Source organism: Cebidichthys violaceus, unplaced genomic scaffold, assembly GCF_023349555.1.
Source record: "Cebidichthys violaceus isolate CVI_PGR_0920_01 unplaced genomic scaffold, fCebVio1.0.p SCAF_5, whole genome shotgun sequence".
In the NCBI taxonomy this organism is placed as follows: Eukaryota; Metazoa; Chordata; class Actinopteri; order Perciformes; family Stichaeidae; genus Cebidichthys; species Cebidichthys violaceus.
The window spans coordinates 654,128-676,161 of NW_027176705.1; the positions used below are offsets into that span (position 1 = coordinate 654,128).

The 22,034-nt window shown below is 40.8% G+C and overlaps 1 protein-coding gene across 1 annotated transcript; it reads right to left on the minus strand.

Moving 5' to 3' along the window:
• Nucleotides 1–6,874: 6,874 nt before the first annotated feature.
• Nucleotides 6,875–20,446, minus strand: slc12a1 (solute carrier family 12 member 1). Its single transcript, XM_068730161.1, has 26 exons — nt 20,006–20,446; nt 18,834–18,974; nt 18,396–18,471; nt 16,992–17,087; nt 16,441–16,580; nt 16,225–16,335; nt 16,008–16,119; nt 15,759–15,886; nt 15,426–15,510; nt 15,126–15,286; nt 14,925–15,032; nt 14,700–14,823; nt 14,464–14,565; nt 14,082–14,237; nt 13,889–13,988; nt 13,218–13,329; nt 12,733–12,873; nt 11,981–12,087; nt 11,785–11,867; nt 11,157–11,282; nt 10,374–10,502; nt 9,964–10,075; nt 8,832–8,918; nt 8,557–8,692; nt 8,367–8,434; nt 6,875–8,275 (listed from the first exon to the last, which is right to left on the minus strand). Exons 1-26 carry the CDS (start codon nt 20,261–20,263, stop codon nt 8,140–8,142), a joined length of 3,135 nt encoding a protein of 1,044 aa, XP_068586262.1. The 5' UTR covers nt 20,264–20,446; the 3' UTR covers nt 6,875–8,139.
• Between the last annotated feature and the right edge of the window lie 1,588 nt (nt 20,447–22,034).

Genomic DNA, 22,034 nt, shown 5'->3' on the forward strand with positions numbered 1-22,034 from the left:
TTGACATTCTACAATGACTTTTTTTTTTCACTTTTTTCGACATACTTTACTCTTTCTTTTTTGCATGCATGAGCTAACTTCAAATCACAAATGGTGCATAGTTACAAAATCATTTCACCTCAGGTGTATAGCAGACCAACTCAAGGTGTCACCTTGAGAGAACAAGGACAAGCTGATGTAACATTTCAAAATTAAAGCCCTTCAAAATTGCATGCATGAGCTAACTTCAAATCACATTCATGAGACAATTTGTCTAATTTCATACAATATGTATTTCTTTTTCAACATACTATACAATGGGTACACCCTATACAAGGGTGACCGTGGCTAAGTGGAGAGCAGGGTTGCCTTTCGATCAGAAGGTCAATGGTTCGACCCCCGGCTCCTGCTTGAGCAAGACACTTGAATTGTAAGTCTCTTCGAAGCATAACACTAGTTTCAGAGATATCAACTTATACATTTTTTTCACAAGGTCGTGGACACTCCGGACCGACACCAATCGAACCGCAATGACCGCTTTAGTGGGGGTAGAGCCCACTTCCAAGGCTCTAGAACCTTCCTCTCACCCTAACCCTAACCCTAGTTTCAGAAATCTCAATTTATATTTTTTCCCCCCAAGGTCCTGGACACTCCGGACCGACACCAATCGAACCGCAATGACCGCTTTAGTGGGGGTAGAGCCCACTTCCAAGGCTCTAGGACCTTTCTCTCACCCTAACCCTAACCCTAGCTTCAGAAATCTCAATTTATATTTTTTCCCCCCAAGGTCCTGGACACTCCGGACTGACACCAATCGAACCGCAATGACCGCTTTAGTGGGGGTAGAGCCCACTTCCAAGGCTGTAGGACCTTCCTCTCACCCTAACCCTATCCCTAACCCTAGTTTCAGAAAAAAAATGTAATTTCTTTTTATAACTTTTTTTTGAATTGTTATACTATGACTTTTTTTTTCCTTTTTTTTGACATTCTACCATGACTTTTTTTTTTTTACTTTTTTCAAAATACTATACCATGAGTTTTCTTTTAACTTTTTTTGAAATTCTACAATGACTTTTTTTTTCACTTTTTTTCGACATACTTTACTCTTTCTTTTTTGGATGCATGAGCTAACTTCAAATCACAAATGGTGCATAGTTACAAAATCATTTCACCTCAGGTGTATAGCAGACCAACTCAAGGTGTCACCTTGAGAGAACAAGGACAAGCTGATGTAACATTTCAAAATTAAAGCCCTTCAAAATTGCATGCATGAGCTAACTTCAAATCACATTCATGAGACAATTTGTCTAATTTCATACAATATGTATTTCTTTTTCAACATACTATACAATGGGTACACCCTATACAAGGGTGACCGTGGCTAAGTGGAGAGCAGGGCTGCCTTTCGATCAGAAGGTCAATGGTTCGACCACCGGCTCCTGCTTGAGCAAGACACTTGAATTGTAAGTCTCTTTGAAGCATAACCCTAGTTTCAGAGATATCAACTTATACATTTTTTTTCCCAAGGTCCTGGACACTCCGGACCAACACCAATCGAACCGCAATGACCGCTTTAGTGGGGGTAGAGCCCACTTCCAAGGCTATAGGACCTTCCTCTCACCCTAACCCTAACCCTAGTTTCAGAAATCTCAAATTATATTTTTTTTCCCCAAGGTCCTGGACACTCGGGACCAAAACCCATCAAACTGCAATGACCGCTTTAGTGGGGGTAGAGCCCACTTCCAAAACTCTAGAACCTTCCACTCACCCTAACCCTAACCGTAGTTTCAGAAATCTCAATTTATATTTTTTCCCCCCAAGGTCCTGGACACTCCGGACCGACACCAATCGAACCGCAATGACCGCTTTAGTGGGGGTAGAGCCCACTTCCAAGGCTGTAGGACCTTCCTCTCACCCTAACCCTATCCCTAACCCTAGTTTCAGAAAAAAAATGTAATTTCTTTTTATAACTTTTTTTTGAATTACTATACTATGACTTTTTTTTTACTTTTTTTTGACATTCTACCATGACTTTTTTTTTTTACTTTTTTTCAAAATACTATACCATGACTTTTCTTTTAACTTTTTTTGACATTCTACAATGACTTTTTTTTTCACTTTTTTCGACATACTTTACTCTTTCTTTTTTGCATGCATGAGCTAACTTCAAATCACAAATGGTGCATAGTTACAAAATCATTTCACCTCAGGTGTATAGCAGACCAACTCAAGGTGTCACCTTGAGAGAACAAGGACAAGCTGATGTAACATTTCAAAATTAAAGCCCTTCAAAATTGCATGCATGAGCTAACTTCAAATCACATTCATGAGACAATTTGTCTAATTTCATACAATATGTATTTCTTTTTCAACATACTATACAATGGGTACACCCTATACAAGGCTAACCGTGGCTAAGTGGAGAGCAGGGCTGCCTTTCAATCAGAAGGTCAATGGTTCAACCCCCAGCTCCTGCTTGAGCAAGACACTTGAATTGTAAGTCTCTTCGAAGCATAACACTAGTTTCAGAGATATCAACTTATACATTTTTTTCACAAGGTCGTGGACACTCCGGACCGACACCAATCGAACCGCAATGACCGCTTTAGTGGGGGTAGAGCCCACTTCCAAGGCTCTAGAACCTTCCTCTCACCCTAACCCTAACCCTAGTTTCAGAAATCTCAATTTATATTTTTTCCCCCCAAGGTCCTGGACACTCCGGACCGACACCAATCGAACCGCAATGACCGCTTTAGTGGGGGTAGAGCCCACTTCCAAGGCTCTAGGACCTTTCTCTCACCCTAACCCTAACCCTAGCTTCAGAAATCTCAATTTATATTTTTTCCCCCCAAGGTCCTGGACACTCCGGACCGACACCAATCGAACCGCAATGACCGCTTTAGTGGGGGTAGAGCCCACTTCCAAGGCTGTAGGACCTTCCTCTCACCCTAACCCTATCCCTAACCCTAGTTTCAGAAAAAAAATGTAATTTCTTTTTATAACTTTTTTTTGAATTACTATACTATGACTTTTTTTTTACTTTTTTTTGACATTCTACCATGACTTTTTTTTTTACTTTTTTTCAAAATACTATACCATGACTTTTCTTTTAACTTTTTTTGACATTCTACAATGACTTTTTTTTCACTTTTTTTCGACATACTTTACTCTTTCTTTTTTGCATGCATGAGCTAACTTCAAATCACAAATGGTGCATAGTTACAAAATCATTTCACCTCAGGTGTATAGCAGACCAACTCAAGGTGTCACCTTGAGAGAACAAGGACAAGCTGATGTAACATTTCAAAATTAAAGCCCTTCAAAATTGCATGCATGAGCTAACTTCAAATCACATTCATGAGACAATTTGTCTAATTTCATACAATATGTATTTCTTTTTCAACATACTATACAATGGGTACACCCTATACAAGGGTGACTGTGGCTAAGTGGAGAGCAGGGCTGCCTTTCGATCAGAAGGTCAATGGTTCGACCCCCGGCTCCTGCTTGAGCAAGACACTTGAATTGTAAGTCTCTTTGAAGCATAACACTAGTTTCACAGATATCAACTTATACATTTTTTTTCCCAAGGTCGTGGACACTCCGGACCAACACCAATCAAACTGCAATGACCGCTTTAGTGGGGGTAGAGCCCACTTCCAAGGCTCTAGAACCTTCCTCTCACCCTAACCCTAACCCTAGTTTCAGAAATCTCAATTTATATTTTTTCCCCCCAAGGTCCTGGACACTCCGGACCAACACCAATCGAACCGCAATGACCGCTTTAGTGGGGGTAGAGCCCACTTCCAAGGCTCTAGGACCTTCCTCTCACCCTAACCCTAACCCTAGCTTCAGAAATCTCAATTTATATTTTTTCCCCCCAAGGTCCTGGACACTCCGGACCGACACCAATCGAACCGCAATGACCGCTTTAGTGGGGGTAGAGCCCACTTCCTCTCACCCTAACCCTATCCCTAACCCTAGTTTCAGAAAAAAAATGTAATTTCTTTTTATAACTTTTTTTCGAATTACTATACTATGACTTTTTTTTTTACTTTTTTTTGACATTCTACCATGACTTTTTTTTTTTACTTTTTTTCAAAATACTATACTATGACTTTTTTCTTTACTTTTTTTGACATTCTACGATGACTTTTTTTTTTTTTTACTTTTTTTCAACACACTATACTATGACTTTTTTCCAATTTTTTTTAAAATACTATACTATAACTTTTTTTTACATTCTACTATGACTTTTTTTGTTTTTACTTTTTTCGACATACTATAACCAATATTGCACTTTGGTTGAAACCATATAACTTGGTTTACTTAATCAGGTTTTCATTCAATTTACGCAGCACAGTTGGGATGGATTTAAAATCTGGTTTAATCATTTTCAACAAAGTTTACTTGAACTAAAGTCAACCCTAATTTTGGTTTGAAGTACACTTTCTCATGCACATGGAAACACAAAGTGGTTCCATACACATGCAGTCTGAAGACACATTGCAGTGTATTGATGAGCTTTACCTGCAGGTGGAGCTGGAGTTTCTTCTGTGATGGAGCAGTTCTCATACAGTGAACGAGGCTGAGACGAACAAACCTGCAACAGCACTGGATGAGTCATACAGACAAGATCTGTGTGTGTGCATGTGTCATGACAGGAAAGTCTTAATTCCCAGACTAGCACAATAATAATTTCAATACAACAATTATTCTTTCTGTATATATAATATTTTTAGTTTTAGTTATATTTTAGTTATTGTGGATTTGTACTTACTTAATATTATCTACTGTTTATTACTTATTTATAATACTTGTTTTGATACATTGTTTTTTAATATGTCTCTTGTTTGCACTATCCACTATGCTGCTGTAATCCTGTAAATTCCCCCTCCGCGGTACTAATAAAGGATTATTTTATCTTATCTTATCTTATAATTCTGGGAAGTTATTACCAACAACTGAGATGTCCTTGAACACGCCCAAGTGCTTCTGCAGATGAAATTAGATTATTCATCTCTTTTGAAATTTTCTTCTGGGCTTTCTTCAAATGATCTATTTTCTATTACTGAAATATACAGCTACACATATAAAACCATTGTAACATTTACAACTCCATTACTGTGGAGGAAATTAAGAGTGGGCTATAATACAATATACTGTATATGCACACATCCAAGGACTCACTCCAATCCCTTCATGTCACAAGAAGAAGACAAAGAAGAAGCAGAAGAAGAGTTATTACCATTAATCCAATGGAATTAGCTCATACTGTCTACATCTTTGACCACAAAATCATGCACACGTTCCAACTTACTTGTTTCTGAAGCTTTCAACCATATCTAATGGCCTTCCTCAGTGGATGGAGTTACTCAATAATTCTGTAAGTACAATATATAATATATAATCTGTGCTATATGATAATATGATGTTAATACATTATATCATGATTGTATTCCATCGTTTAATCATGAGAGAACTACTAAACCATCTTCATGACAACAGACTAACTTAATATACTGAGGAGGGCCAGGAGATATGGTTGAAAGCTTTGGCAAAAGGTTGGACTTGTTGTGTTGTTGGTTTTTTCTGGTCTCCCTGAAGCTGACTAAATGTTGATGTTAACCCCAATATGTCAGGATCCTGTTTGTTCTCCTCGCTTGTGATCCGCAGGTCCTCTATTCCACCAGCGGGTGGCGTCTTTCCGGGGATCGTGTTGTAGTAGTCACGGTGCTCGCTGGCTTCAACTTCCTTCTTGGCCCTTTGGTCTGATGGGTACATCCCAAGTCTCTTATTTGCATCCTCCTTTTCTGTAAAATGTGTGTTGGTGGCGGTCACTGTGGAATCTGTCCACGTTGTCTGCTTTGGCCATATTTGATTATTCGGTTGGTTCTGAAAGAAGTTTTAATTGTTCCCATTTTTGTTTTAATTGTCTGACTTTTGTCTTTTTGGTAGTTAGATTTTGTGAAGCTACACTGAGACAGAAAGTTGTTTATTCATAATTAATATCAGTTGAATGTACTCATACTGCAGAGTCTCTATTGGTTTGGACATAAGTGGTCTTGTTGCTGATGTTGTTCCACTTGTGTATAAGTTGACATTCAATGCATTGTATTGTTGTAGTTTTACAATATTTAACAATATATATTAATATAGTACAATATTCTAGTCATCTTTCCACCTCTGGTCAAAAGATGCATAGATCTTTCATTCCTGTGGCTTTTTGTCATGGCTATTTTGTCTGCTACTTCGTTTCCTTATGTGCCTCCATGAGAAGGTACCCAGTAGATCTGGTATTTTTAATCAAATACATTTTGCTGGATTGCCAACATTATATCTTCCCTATTGTATTGCATATTTTGTAGACTGAGAAGGATATGGCGGACTCTAATTTTAAAAAATTGCTCATTATTCAATTTCCCTTGTGATACATAATGTTTTTATCTAATCCTGATTATATAATCTCATCATTATATTGACTAATCAAGCTAATTTTTAACTACTTTCTCTTCAAACTATTATTATCACTTGAGATAATACAGTCAGATCCAAAAATCTCAAGTCCACTGCTGCCCCCCATTGGGAATACATCATCATTGCCATACAATGTTTGGATTCACAGTCAGATATTCAACACGTGCATATGAATGGCCTCTAACTCTTAAATGTAGCTATTAGCATGAAATATATGTATTTGTTTCAGATTCATTTTCCAAATGACTCTTTTTGGCCATGCCAGAGTTCCCCCAAACCTTGTGTCTTTGAAACAGAGAAATCAGAAAGTATTTAGTATTTGTAGTTGCTTGTCTTGCATCTTGCAAGTTCACAGACTTTATAGCTTTCAAACCCCAGCGTGTTAAGTTGTTACAACAAGCATGATAGTAAAAGTAGATCATTTAAAGTATAGTTTATTAAAATTAAAATACTCTAGAAAATAGCTTGTGACATAAGCAGTGACCATTCTACTGTGACACATTTCTCGAGAAAAACAATATCTGACATTATCGCAACAAATCAACTATTAAATGACAGAGACAAGAATGTGAGCAGCTCACAATTTTATTAATCCTTAATATCAGGTAATCAAAATTATATAATTAAATAGCAAGACATTTTTTTTAAAATATACAGAAGAATTTGTTTTACAATCTTTTTAATTGTCCTGAAACATTAAACATATTTAAATATTTAAACAGTAGTCCTTATAATGTGGAATGGTGAAACAACTTTAGAGTATTTTACACCCAGCGAATATCAAGGAATGTTTAAAAAATAATCAAACCATTACTATCATGGTTTAAAACAATGGATGCAATCATTTAAGAAAAGACAGGTTTTTATCCTTCAAAAATAGCCACTAGTGAATTCAGACATCTACTATATACATTTATTTTACAATCACAGCAGCAGGCCACACAGGCCACGCAGCCTTGTGTCTCTGCCTGTGTCTTTGGCTTTGTTCTTTGGACTGATCTGAATTAGGAAGACGTTTGGTCCGACTTTGTTCTCTCAAAAAAATATAAGCTTTTTATGAATATCACAATATACCTGAGCATTACGCCTTTTTTCTGTACTTTCTGCAAAGAGGTTCAACTTTGCCTGAGCTCCTAAATGCACATTCAGACTGTCTGACATTTACAAACTCAATGTCAGAAATGCATTTTATTTTTTATTTCTTAAGACTTTATTGTTGTTCCTCAGCATTCATACAAAACCCTGAGTGCAGCACAGCATTAAGAGTTTACACTGGTAGCCAGACAGTGTACTGGCTTGCTGGCTGCTTTTCCAGATCACAACTTGCCACAAGATATCATAAAAAGGGCACATACCAGACAAAGTGATAACAACGGGTTAATGGGTAAATATTTACAAGGTTTAGCTGTGATTGAAAATATTTTTTTTTATTATACCGTTGTCAGATACGCCTGCTGACCAACTTTTCTGTGTTTTTTTTAAAAGATGTGTCTTATATTTCCTTGTCTTAGCACATGTGAGTAGGAATGCCTTCATCAGGACCTTACTGAAACTGCTTGTGTTTTATATCGTGGATGTTGGTCAAGCAGACTGAATAGCATCGTCCAAGGTTCTGGTGTGCTTTATGAACATGGTCCATCATTATGGTACTTCCATTAATCTCATTTACAGCGTGCACGGTGCTCAGGAGTAGAACGTAAGCACACTCTTGTGGTTGCCTCTGATGAGCAGGGTGGGTGGAAGGTCCTTTGTCAGAATGTCCAGCCAGGCCATGTAGAGGAAGTCAGAGACGGACTCCTTACGAGCAATGGGCATGCTCCTGCAGGGGGTGAGGGCACACAGAAAGAGTATGTCAGACATCGTTTCTACCAAGCTTCAATGTTATTCAGGCAACAGTTGGCTATACTTACACAATGATCAGATTGGCTGATTTGGAGTTTTCCTGAAGCACCTCGTTCAGTCGCACCTGGAGGTTGGTCTGTAAAACAGCAGCATTTACTTTTCAACAATTCATTTACAACCTAATTTTGCTGTTTAACGCATCCACCTCCAAACCAAACTAATACATGATGATGTAACGTCTTCACTTAGTGGGTTTACCTTCTCCTCAAAGGTGCTCAGCTCTTCGTCAGTGATTTTCCAGGGATGCTCTTTTCGCATGGCTTCAGCCTGAGCGGTGTCTTTAGACCCCTCATGCAGACGGAAAGGCTCAATCATGTCCTCTAACTTCTTAAAGCTGGAGGAAAGCAGATAAGAGCATGAGCTGAATTTGGAAAGTTGTTTTTTTCTTACAATATGCAGATATGAGGTGATTAAAGTTGACTATTTCTGCAGCACCATCTGGTCTGCTGTCACTATCATAACTTGTCAATTACCTGTCGGCGCTGGGTTGGACGTAGATGTTATCGATGACATTGATGTCCGTACAGTTAATTCTGAATTTCTCCAACAGAGACTTCATCCTGCAAGACAGATCATCACATCTGATTAACCTTCATATAGATGTTGGTATTTATTTCCAGTTAATGCTAAATAACATTTCCTGTAAAGAGATGTTGTTGGCTCATGAATCTTCATGTCTGGATTTTTCCAATTAATTTCCCAAAATCTACCTTCCAGCCATTAAAGCTTGGGTAGAAAATATATTTGTTGGCATCATTCCATAATAACCTTTCAGCATATTGTAATTCAAGTGGTACCCCAGGGGAAGCAGTTTTCTGGAAAGGGCTGAACAAAAAAAACCACGCCAGGATTACAAAATATACATTCCACATCCTGCAGCTCTCCCCAATCTGTCAGCCCCTCCCACCAGACGAGGATGAGCATAAGCATGCGCTTCATACAGTAACCTGTTCGAATACTAGTCATTCATTTAAACATCATCCTTTAAAGAGTAATCACTTATTTAAAACATCATCCCGGTCGTGATTGTAATGCCAATGACATGATACATCGGAAATTCGTGATTTCAACAATATTGAAAAAGCCTTTCAAAGATGGAGATTAAATAATAGTTATGTAATAGCTCAAAGTTAATAGCTAATAGCCTTCTGCTAACCCTAGCCGTCTCGGCTGCACCTCAAACTATTAGAGAGATGGAGAAAAATGTAGCTAGTAGCATAGCCTTCTGCTAGCTGCAGCCGTGAACCTCTGGCTGCTGTCAGCAGAAGCTACTGGCATTATTTTCTCTCCATCTCCGAAATGCTTTGCTTCTTCCTTTTTTGGGTTGCTTTGCAGTGTGGGCAGTTGTTGCCAATGCTGGAAGAGCAACTTTTCTTGCCATTGAATGAGGTTTTCACTGAAGGGATGTGCACTTCTGCATTTGTATTTGGCCGACGTCTCACGTCACGTCTCTAAACCTAATTTTCTAAAACCTGAAAACACAGCTAACAGAAGGTGCAGACACCATTACAATATCCTGAAAGGCTATTATGACACAATGAGGCCAGAATAAAGAACTGTCTACCCTAGCTCTAAGCTAGAATTTATATTGTTTTTTTTACTCACTCTTGCTTGTCCTGCTCACAGCGTCCAGGCTGCCCTGCGATGAAGATCCTTAATTTACTGTCTTTCCACTTCTTCCTGGTAGTGAGGATGTAAGGGAGCAGCAGGGTAAGACCTGAGAGAGAAACCAATTGGTGTTATTGTTCAATATGTATCTTGGTAATTCACATTTGCCACGGTGGTTTGCACTTGTCAGTTTATTTGTCTGCTACTGGGAGATCTATAAGAATTTATAACTTCTAGTTTACCATTTCCCCCTTCTTTTAGTTTAATTTTACTGTTCACGTGTTGTTAATTTTACGTTGATCTCTTCCATCTGCACGTTGTCTGCATTAGTATGAGGGAGAATGTGACCTATCTCTTTTTATAGTGAGAAACATAGGAGAAGGGTGCCTTGGGGAGCCAACACCTACCTCCATCATCAAAAAGCCACCACACATCAATGGTGCCTTTAGGCTGTTTCTTCTGGAACTGTGCGCTGGCTTCCAACAGCCTCTCATTCATCTTGGCAACCTGCGGGGGCGGAGGGCCGCACACTGACACTGAGAGGGAAAAAGACACAAGAAATGAGGAGCGGATGAGGGAGAGGAACGGTAGGAGGCAATCCTATTCACTGGTGAAGCGTGGAGAGTTGAGTTGGATGGGAAAATTAGTGCAAATCAACATTAGGAGCCGACTCTACATCAGCGGGAACAGACATCTCTCCAGATTGCATACTAACGACCATCGCAGTCTTGCCAGGACACAGCTCATTGGTGTGTGTGTGTGTGTATGTGTGTGTGTGTGTGTGTGTGTGTGTGAGTGATGTAGAGACGGATCGAGTGAGAGGCTGAAAGCACCCTCGTGTCTGGGTTAAAGGGCTGCTCTTAAGAGATGCTCTTCAAACTGGAACAAAAGGGACCATATTATTGGATTACACCCTCAGAGACATCTTAAGTGGGAGCGCTTGATTCAGTTATATCAATGGGAGTGGTGGGGATGTTTCCAAAAAAAGATGTGTGCGCGATTGGTTTCATTTGTTAAACGTCTTCATTGGAAATATAATCTCAGACTCCTCCTCATATTGACGTAGCTCCTCTCCCCACATGTTCAAAGATCATACTCGTCTTGTCGTGCGTTACATTGCATAGATGGAGGCCTTTCTGAAATGTCAGGTCAGATTTGATCAGAGACAAATAACCTCGAAGGAGAGATACCTCTGGTCGTGAGCACTTGCTTAGAGGACTTCCTGGACTTCCTGAACAGTCCTTTTGCTTTCCCACCGTTCGACATCACATCTTTGTCCAGTGCCTGTTGCTCCCTCGCTGCTTTTAGCATGTCCTCTGAAAAGACAGAAGACATTTCCTGTTTATGACACATATGTCTGTGAATAAGCGTGACATTACTGAGGATTATCTTTGGTGTTGTAAAGATCTCTACAGAGGCTTGGCTGTAAGCTGGTACTTATTCTACCATCTTATCTGTTAACTACCCGACCTTTATTAGTATTTAGTAATCTACAGACCAAAGTGTCCTGGCTTATCAGTGTAATTGTACTGTTGTCCGTTACTCTGAGTCATTGTGAGAATAAAAGTCCAGCAGCAGTGGAGTTGTTCTTTTTTTCTTTTGTTCTTCTTTTGGTTGAATAAAGCAGTCAAAATGGATTCAAAGTCAGTTCAGGTGGACTACTACTCTATTTCTTCTTTTAAATTATTCTGCTATGTTCTATCAATATTTGCTGCTATTTTGAGGCCACTTATTTCCTGTCATTGGTTTTCATGCTCACCTACATTTGGGTTTAACACGTATAGTAGTGGTATTTGTAGAAGAAGTTTTTCCACTGACCTTCAGCTTCCACGATGTGCGACACATCAAGTCCCTGGTTCATCCTCAGCACCAATGTCCCGTACTCAAAGTCAAATGCATCACTGTCAAAAATGGAAAAAAGATGAGGACACCAGTCCAACACTAAGATCTCCCATCTATGTTTCGTTATTGGGTACATTATTGTCACATTTCTGTGTATTTGTTTGTGACTTACTGCAGTACTCCCACGTAACTCTGCACTGCCTCTGTGCCCGCAGTCCTCCAGTTTCTCTGGAATCCTATCAGTAATGTGTTAGGCTTCATGCGGCCAAGACCGGAAGCCTGGAAGGAAAAGCACAACACTCATAGCATGAAGATAAAACCTCAGATCAGATAACTGAAGCAACACCAGGCACAATGTAACCCTGCAGTTGTAAAACCTGGAGTCCTAATTAACTGGAGAAGAGAAACCAACAAAAAAACTCAACATGTACTATACACAAGACGGCTGCGACTGTTTTACTGCCAGAAGTTATGACCAGATCACCCAGGAGATCTAACTTTGTCTGCAGGGACTCATCCATTGCAGTGTTAATCAATTATAGCTCTTAATCTGCCGTGCTGTTTGAAGTAAGCAATCCTGACAATGAACCGGGACCTTATCTCCCCAGAGCGATAGCCCGAGCCATAAGAATGTTTTCCCTGCTCCTCATTAACTCTCTCCTCTTCTACCTCCTGCAGTAATGTCCCAGCCAGATCCTTAAGACAAGTCCAGAGTCATAACACAGCAATAGATACTCATTGTTGTGAGGTTACAATTGGTCAATAAAACCTGTTTTTGCAATGTTTCAACCCGCCGTATCCCTCCGATCAAAACTCGCAGGTTACACATTAATTTGAATGGGTTAGCAGGTTTTTTTGGGGGTTTTTTTGGGGGCGGGGGGTTCTCTCCAGTTGAAGAAGTGAGTTGTAAATGAAAGCACTGACCTGCAGCAGGCTCTCAGTCCCTTCCCTGAAGCGCTCACAGGCCACAGCAGCGTAAAATGCCTTGCGTTTGGTCTTCCTGAGCCACAGCTGGTTCTTCTCCATGCCAGCGTTCATCTCTTCGAGGATCTCTGATCTCGGGCCCTGGAGCGAACACAACATACAGCTGAATGTGAGTGGAGGTGTTTTTGCGACTGTGTTTTAGAGAGCAATACACCTTTTTCATATTCAGAAGACACAACTGACCCTTAACCTTAGTCTCAGGTATCCAGACAGTTGGCATTTCATTCATCCCTGCGTGATATTTGCATGAATATGTGAAGTCGGCACAATTTTTATATTCGCTTGATGTGCAAATCCTGATTTGCATAGAAGTTTGATATAAAGTAAAAGGTATAAAATAAAGATTTGGGAAAGAGGATAAGTGCAGCCTTGGTAATATCCATTGTTTTACATTTGCAAACAATAAGATAACAATAGAACCTTACCACAAACACTTCACAGGTCAGACAGAGTCCATAGTTCTTAGAGAGGCAGTGAGCCAGGTCCAGGAGAGCTGGTCTGGCCCGTGCTGCGCCCGTCAGTGCTAAGATCTGAGGCCTGAGAAAGAAACAAGAATGTGTTTCAATGCCACTTGATATTGACTTGGTATTTTTTTCTTAAAATGTTCTTTGATTTTAACGATTCTGCTTTTTATACGTCTTACAGATAAAAACAAGTTTTTATTTTATTTTATAAATTTTTTAATAGTTAATCCCTTTGAGGTTTTAAATCTCTTTTACAAGGGAGGCCTGTTCAAGATGGCAGCCTACCACATAAAAACACTGATAACAGACTTTTTTAAAAAACAGCAAAAAGTTAAAAACAACATAAAAACAACAATTTCACATAAAAGACAAATAAGACTTAAAACAAACCAGGACATTTCCTCAATGACAGAAAGTACATTTAGTGCTCAAATGACCCAAAATCCTGTCTTTCAAATATTGCATACCAATGAAATAAACTAGTTTTAAAGTGTCTCACACTAAGATGAGGGTCAGAAAACTTTAAAAGCGCTTTCACCAGAAAAGGTGCAGCTTCTAGGAATGAAGAAGTTGTATTGTTTTGAATTTATATATATATTTGCAACCCCAGTGATGCAATGCAGACTTTTTACCTGAAGTTCTTGACGTGATCCTCGACACCAGACAGAGACAGAGCGTTGCTGACCGCACTTACAAATGTCACCGCCTGTGTGGACGAACCCCAGTTCACATCTGGAGAGAGAACAGGAGGCCTGACAGGTAAGATTTACCACGCAGGCGTCATGAATGTGCTTCCAAACGTACATTCTCATACGAGCGTCTCACCTGGCTTCTTGACTGTGACGTAAATGTAGAGGAGGATTTCAATGGCGTACGTGAGTAGAGCAGCCCACCAGTTGATAACAAACATGACAACACAGCAGAGCAATGCGCCCAACAGCGAGAGCCACATGTTGTAGAATTTATATCCTGGTCTCCAACCTGAAGCACGACAGAAGAAAGACATCATTTAGCAACTGCAGACTAATGGACAAGTAACGGATAACGGACTGTACAGATATAAACTTCCATGATCGGAGACATGCAGTATTAAAATCTTAATTTGAATTTAAATCAAATCCAATTCCACTCAGTTCCTCCCAGGAAACGTCTTAAGTCTGGTACTTTTTTAAGAAAGTGCCTTATGTTGATATATTCACAGACCCACCTGGAGACTTAGCGTAGGATGCATGGAAGCAGGAGAAATTGATGAGGGCATAAGATGCCAGGAAGAAGTTTGAGATGATAGGAGCGATGGTGTTGAGATCACCTACAGAGACCAAAAAAAAAGCATAAGTCAAATTTTTTACAAAGCATAAAAGTTTGTCATTTTTATATTTGTTCATTTGGAGCTTAAAATCTAATTTAAGATAAAGATAGGATGTGACAGACAGTTGAACTGACCAATGAGAATGAAGGCCACAGAAATGATGAATGTGAGGATGTAGCCACGGATTGGCTCGTTGTTCTTGCCGTGTCCTTTGGCAAAGAAGTGCAGGATCTTGTAAATGTTGTCTTTACACAGTGCCTGAGGAGAAACAGAGCGTGTGTGTTTTCAGGAGTTAAGAGCAATGAGAGAGAGAGAGTTCCTCTGGAACTTTGCACTGCATTGAGAAAAAAGTTACTGACCTGGAAGACTTTGGGAGCGCTGACGAGGGAAGCCAGGGCTGATGAAAGAGTGGCTGAGAATGTCCCAGCAATGATGAGGGGACCAAACCCAGACACCATGGTCATCACCTGAACCAGCGGTGAAGAGAGGAGAGTGTTAGAGATGAAAAAAATAAAGGAGCTCCTTCTTATGTGCAGAATAGAGTTTGAAAGGCTGTGTACCTGATTGGTGTTCATCGAGCCAAAATCGCATTTCTCTACTGCGCAGGAAGAGAAATTATAGCCGAGCTCACAGGCAGCCACTGCTGTCGAACCATTACATGACGCTCCAGCTGTAAAGATGTCAGAGATGTTTCCTGTGGCGTCACGGACAACAGTGGCAGCTGACCAATCAGAGAGAAGAACAGATGCATTGCTTAGCCAACAACAAACCTCACAGAAACACTAAATATTGTTATTTCATATTTATTTGTGTTATCAAGACAAAATGAATAACGTTTCTCATTGGTTTATTGTACTTACAAACACAGAGGGCTACAGCCACATAGGTGACACCAGTTATCAGGATGGCCAGCAAGGTACCTTTAGGTATGGCAGCCTGGGGATCCTGTAAAACAAAATATGTGTTTCAACATATTCCAGGCATAGCGGTGACTATGATGGAGTCTGTTTCTGTAATGAACATACAGTATATTAAATCATTAAAGTAAAACAGCTACAGATACTATCACTTGATTCATTTCAGAGAATTCATTTTTATCACCTCCACCCTTTTGTTTCGAAACCTATGCACCATAGCAGCTAATGGTTCCTATGCATGGCTCTTATGCAGTGACATCTGCATGAAAAAGTTACCCGCAAGTCGCCGGAGATGTTTGCTCCAGCCAGGATCCCGGTTGCAGCAGGGAAAAAGATGGCAAACACTGTAAAAAAGTTCTCTTTGTCTCGAAAAGCTGGAGGAAAATTCTCTAAAAAGATTTTCGCTGCGAGAGAGGGAGAACAACACATTTAGGTGAGCGGGGCTTTGTGAATGATTCAAATCTTCACATTTTTTAGTCTTTTTTTGTCGTGAAGACATTCATTGTTTTGGAGAGGGTGTCTTACAATCATAATTGAAGATGCCTTGGGAATTCTTCTTATCAGTTCCAGGAAGTAAAGTTCCTGCAAATACGTTCACTATGGCAGCCAGCAAGATAACGAGTAGAAGAATTTGTGCCTGTGTGTACAAAAAGAATCAAACAGATTAAAGTTGTGCTTGGATGTTTTACCACAACAAGCCCAGAGATGGTAGAAAACAACCAGCACAATGTTCATCTCTCACCTTGGCCTCCCATTCCATCCCAGCAACTGATATGCCCAACAGCAGCACCACGGTAATAACGCCAATGATCCTGATGTCGTTTATTACATCCACCATTAAGGCGCCGTTGTCCTGAGTGCGGCAGAAGGGACGAGAGAGGCACGGATAAGTGTATAGTCATAACATCGAGCCCCTTCTTCAGCCACCTGATCATTACAACGTCACACACGCACACACCTTGAGCAACTCCACCACGGTCTCGGCGAACCCCACCACATACATAGCTACAGCCACCGCATTGGCAAAGGCGAAAATTAGACCGATCGACCCGCCAAACTCTGGCCCCAAACTGCGAGATATCAAGTAGTAGGCTCCTCCTGAAAATGACAAGATGAAGCATAACAGAGGTGGATGATTAATCACTACATCACTGATTCATTGATTTGATGTTGGGACAAGTTTAGAAGGCTGTAAAACAGAGACAAGGCCTCCAGGGGTGACATTCAGGTGCAGTTTTGAGCCTTTTATCTTTATCTACGCAAACTGTCCTCCTGGTCATTCCATTCCCTCAGGAAAAGATTTTATGTCAGGATGAGTGTGTGTGTGTGTGTGTGTGTGTGTGTGTGTGTGTGTGTGTGTGTGTGTGTGTGTGTGTGTGTGTGTGTGTGTGTGTGTGTTATCTCAGTCTTTATACATGTATGAACAATGTTTAAACAGACAGCCGCAGTGGCTCTGCATGAGTAATATGAAAGGTTTGTGACATGAGGGTTGATGATGCGTTGTCTTACCTCCTCTGACCACACCATTCGTGCATATGGCAGACATGGAAAGGGCAGTGATGGTGGTGACCACACAGCTGAGAGCAATCACCACAACCCCCAGACCTGAAATGCACAAACACATACAACAGCTCAAAATAACAGTTTCTCAACAACAACTTACTTAAGCGTTGCGCTAAAGTAATCAGTCATAAACCCCCACAGTCCACTTTAAACACAGAGATAGTCCCAGAGGAGCTCGGAGGCTATGAGTCCCAGCCGTCTGTGTACCTGCTCTGCCGTACCGCCTGCAGCTTGTTCTGCTTCTCGAAACCTTTTAGTTACGCTGGCTGAACAGAAGCTGCGGCCGATCGATCGGTTCTTAAGCAATGAACAAACTCATGAAGCCATTTACACAATTTCCCCATTCTCCCGGCCTCTTGCACACACACACACACACACACACACACACACACACACACACACACACACACAGATCGCTCATAGAGGTTCGGCTCTTAGAATATGACTATCAGCAAGTTTATATCATTATGGGATCTCAGAAAGGCTTGTTCAGTTGAATTTGTCCCAAATCAATCACTTCCTGCAAATGAGTGGACCATATATTCCTTAATAATTGTCATAATGCCTAGCATCACTGGCAACAGCGCCTCATTTCTCAAAACACAGACATTTAGAATCAGTCAGCTGTTGCTTGAAAATGACTATATCAACCTGAAAATAACACTGGTTTAACTTCATCTTTGGCTTCAACGTTGGTTGATCATGCTGTTTTTTAAGGGCTCTGTTTGCAACACTTCCAAACCTAAACTGAGCTGTATAAGAAGAAGACAGCTATGTATCTCAGGCTATGTGCAGTTATAGATCATGTTTAAGCCGTTGGTGCACTGGCTTAATGAGTGGAATGTCTGTGTTGGTGACTCCCCGAGTGAGTATCATGTGTAGTGTTGGTGAACGCAGCCCCAGGCCTTAAAGCAACTGTTGGTCCATGTTCTCCGTCTCTGTTGTGTTTGTTGTTACAGGTATGTAGTTAAAGTGACCACTGAAGTCAGCCTTTTTACAATGTGCACGTTGGCTGCCTTCTGTGTCAGCTTTGATCCAATGTGTCGGCTGAGCGTGTTGTGTGTTGGAACCCCCTGACTCACTTTTTTAGAGACACCCCCATGCCTCTGCTCAGTTTCCCCAATTTGGCTTAGCTTATGTTGTACCATCAGTGTTTTGGAGTTGTCTTAAGGTTTTATTGCCCTCGCCACACCTGCATAAACTGTCAAGAACTGAGTTATTTAGGGAAAACTCCTCTAAAACTTGCAACTTTCAGTTGACTGGAAGAAAGTAGCCATAGGTAGAGAATGGCAATTACAAAGAAAAGACGGTGTGCTCCATCTAACCAACATGTATCCTCGTCTCACTCACCCCAGCCTGCCTGACCAAAAATCCAGGACAGACGGATGAACAACATGACACCCCAGATGTTTAGCATGCATCTCACCTGTGGAACAGAAGAGCGACAAGTTCAAAGTCTTGTGATTCATTATTATGTCAAGTGAGAGAAACACTAACAATAATGAGATGCTTAATACTTGAGCATATAGACGGTATAACCATAGAAACATACATTTTTAAAAGCACTAAACATTTTGGGGCCTTTTATTTGATCTTCATGGCAGCAGCACAAACGATGACCCAGCAGCACTTGAACAAAAGCAAACCCCCCCCCCCCAGACTCTGGTCTGGAAAGCCTCACTTGGCCCTGCTGTGTTATCAAGCCTCTTCCTGTCAGGTCACAATTATGTAAAGTGACCGTGCGTCTATAAAGCACAAGGAGACCCGTGGTGACCCGACATAACTCACCAGGACGCCCCTTATCCAGCCAAACTTTACTGCTCCTTTCTTGGTGTCAGTGGGGACGGCAGACTCCAGATCATCAGAGGGGGTCCCGTCACTCCCCTCACCATCGTCCTCCACGGTGTCTGGCACAGAGATCGCTCCATTCTGTTGGGAAAATGTAGAAGCAAAGATAAGGGAAAGGAAACATGTAAATTTGTCTTATAGACGTAACTGGGATATAGTCACTTTGGGTGTTAATAAACATTTTTCAATCGTAAGAAAGCGCATCATCATTATTAAGAAGTTGCCGTCTCTGCTGCAAAGTGTTTTCTGTCTTTGGCTGTGTTTGGCTTTCTCTTCCAAAAGACCTAATTTTAACTTTCTATGCAGATAATTACAGACTGTTAAATGACTCTTCTGCCATGACACAAATTATCCTCTTGAGTCTACTACTACTGACTACTTGAAGCATGTAACTTCATGTCAGAGTTATTAATCAGTGTTTAAATAGCAACATTTTGGGATGAATTAATCATTTGGATACATTTTGTTTGGCCATAAAACAGTCAGCTGTATTTATTCTTTTTGGATGAACAAAACATTTTCAGATATTTTTTATCAAGATGCTGATGATTGGGTAATCAATGTCCTTACACATTCAAACAATATCTCTTAAACCTCTTATCTTCATTATTCTATTTCATTTTCTGCAAAGGAAAACTAAAATATTTTTCAGTTTTTTGTCTGTTCAGAAATGCTAATCTAGTTCAGCCAATAAAATCCAAATGACCTATAACTCCATCTCTTTTGCAACACAAGGCAGTATAATAGCCTAATAAAAAAGCACTAAAAACTCTAAGTGTGACAGTTGCTCCCAGAAATAACTTTCGGTGTCCTTTTTAGTTTTGCCAGTCCTTGGGCAAAGATTTAATGGCTGAACTGTGGACACTGGAAGTGATGATGTTTGAATGATCAGCGACTGTAACATATCTGATTTTACTCTGTTTTGGGTGAGTGAATGGACCGTGTAGGTCAGGAGCAGAACAAAGACTGCAGTTATAGAGCCACTGACTTGAATTTAGGAGAAGAACGGGTGTAAAATACTTTTTGCAGAAGGTGAGGTGAAGGACGAACATGCAGACCAGGAAAACAGAGAGACGAGAAAGGAACAACTTCACAGACATGCATGCACTCACCTTCTGAAAGACGTTGTGGAGCTCCTGCAGGGATGGTCGCACGGCCCGGTGACCACTCACACTGCCTGCATTGCGATAGAAGTCAATGTTGGGCACCCGGTCCAAAGTGTCGTGACCAAAGGCGCTGACCACCGAGGGCCGGACCGTCCGGTGGTCCCCGTTAGAGAAGTTGGTCTCCTCGTAGATGGGAGGTTCATCCAGAGTGGAATCATAAACGGGGTTATCGTGCTCCCCTCCCTTAGACCTGAGCCTCTCCATCAGGAATGCTGATTTAAACAGTCAAGGATGCAGTGTGGGTCTCCAGTCATCCAACAGTGTTGTAGAAGAGCAGAGTGCTGCATCAACAGGTGCAGCTGTCCTTGTTTATTGACGTATGGACTAGGCTAGGATTAGACTTCTAGAGATCTCGTCCGCTGCTCTGAGCTCCTTGTTCGTAAACTCGGTTTGTCTAAGATGGCCTACCTTTATACCCTGCATCCCAGGGTCATATACTGGCTGCCAGCTATTGGCTAACTCTCTGGATCAACCCTCAAAAAACTGAGCGAGGGGTGTCAGATATGTCCTTGCTCCATCCTAGGGGACACAAAGGCATTGCTTAACGATTAACCAAGTCATAAACGCCAAACGAGAGATAAAGGCTCTCATTGCCTTAGTCCTGGAGAATTGATTACTAATATTATTGTCTGAAGTGCAGGGCAACAGCACATGTTGTCCTGTGGCTGCCGTTTATGGGGCTATGGATAGTGTTTCCTCAGAACTGTGGGCCCTTTGGATGAATCACCCGGATACATCCTCATGGAAGATCCCACTATAGGAATAGTACTCAGTAGGAAAGATTTCAAGGTTACAAACCCTTCATGATGTGTACTACTGTGACAGGAAAAGATAAAGCTAGTATGGGATGTTAGAAAACAATACATTCATAACCAATAGGATGTAATCAATAAAACTAGTGTGATAACAAGAGGGAATTGAATCTTATAGTGACTAATATATTGGGCCCTTGAGTTGTATAACTGATCATGTTTTATTAATATTATCTCTAATGATTCTCTTTGTCACAACGTGCTAACAGTAAAGTTAATGCGTCGGCTAACGCAGAAGAAATGGCCGTATTCATGACGAAAATGAGAGTTAATATGAGACCATGAATTACAGGAACATGCCGGAGGCACTTCTTTATAGCCACATGACTTCTAAGGTGCCTTTTAACAGGTAAACTTCCTTATTACTGATACACCACAGTGATTTATGCACACAGTGAAAGGCAGGCTAATGACTCGAGGTCTGACCTTGGGTGTACTGCGGGCTGAGAAGAAATCCTCCAGCACATGTTTTTATGTCCACGTTGAAAGGAGACAATCGATTTTGCAATGTTTATCACATTCGGAACACAATTGCTCAACGGTGGTACGATTTTCTGCAACAATGATACTGACTGAGTCATGCATCATTGAAGAAGGAACATTTTCCACAGGGAATGTTATGTACAGCGCTCCTCTTCCTCGTCCTCACTTCTGTTTTAATCAAACTGCAACAGGTGACTTTAACTGATGGTGATATTAATCCTTAGCTCTGTGTCGCAACTTGCAGCGGTGGAAGTGGTGGTTACCTTAAGTACTTAAGTTCTCCATTTAAAGTACAAATACCTCAGAATTGTACTTGAGTACAGTGGTAAATGTACTTACTTTCCACCACAGCATGTCTTTTGTCAGATTTGAACTTTATTTTGAGATTAAAACAGAGGAAGGTTTCGTCTCATACACACTGTCTTTAGTGCAGTTAGAGATCCCCAGGTCCTGCCGACTGTCTGGATTTGAGATTAAGGCGATTCCTTTTTTATTATCAGTGCTGCTGGACTTTTGTCTGCTGTGCTCGAGTAAATTCAGAGTTTGCAGTGCTCCTCTGAGAACTGTGTAGCCTCTATGGTGAATCCGTGGCAGCAGGTGCATAATGCTCCAATTTGTACAGAACAAGGGAATCTACAATTTAGTTAAAAGTCCAAAGTGCTCAAAAGAGGCAGAAAGAA

Coding starts and splice junctions, on each gene's coding strand:
- slc12a1 (XM_068730161.1), bottom strand. CDS start 20,263: ATGGAGAGGCTCAGGTCTAAGGGAGGGGAGCACGATAACCCCGTTTAT. Junction 15,033..15,125: donor GCTCGATGAACACCAATCAG/GTACACAGCCTT, acceptor CCGCTGGTTCAG/GTGATGACCATGGTGTCTGG. Junction 8,276..8,366: donor TCAGCCAATCTGATCATTGT/GTAAGTATAGCC, acceptor CACCCCCTGCAG/GAGCATGCCCATTGCTCGTA.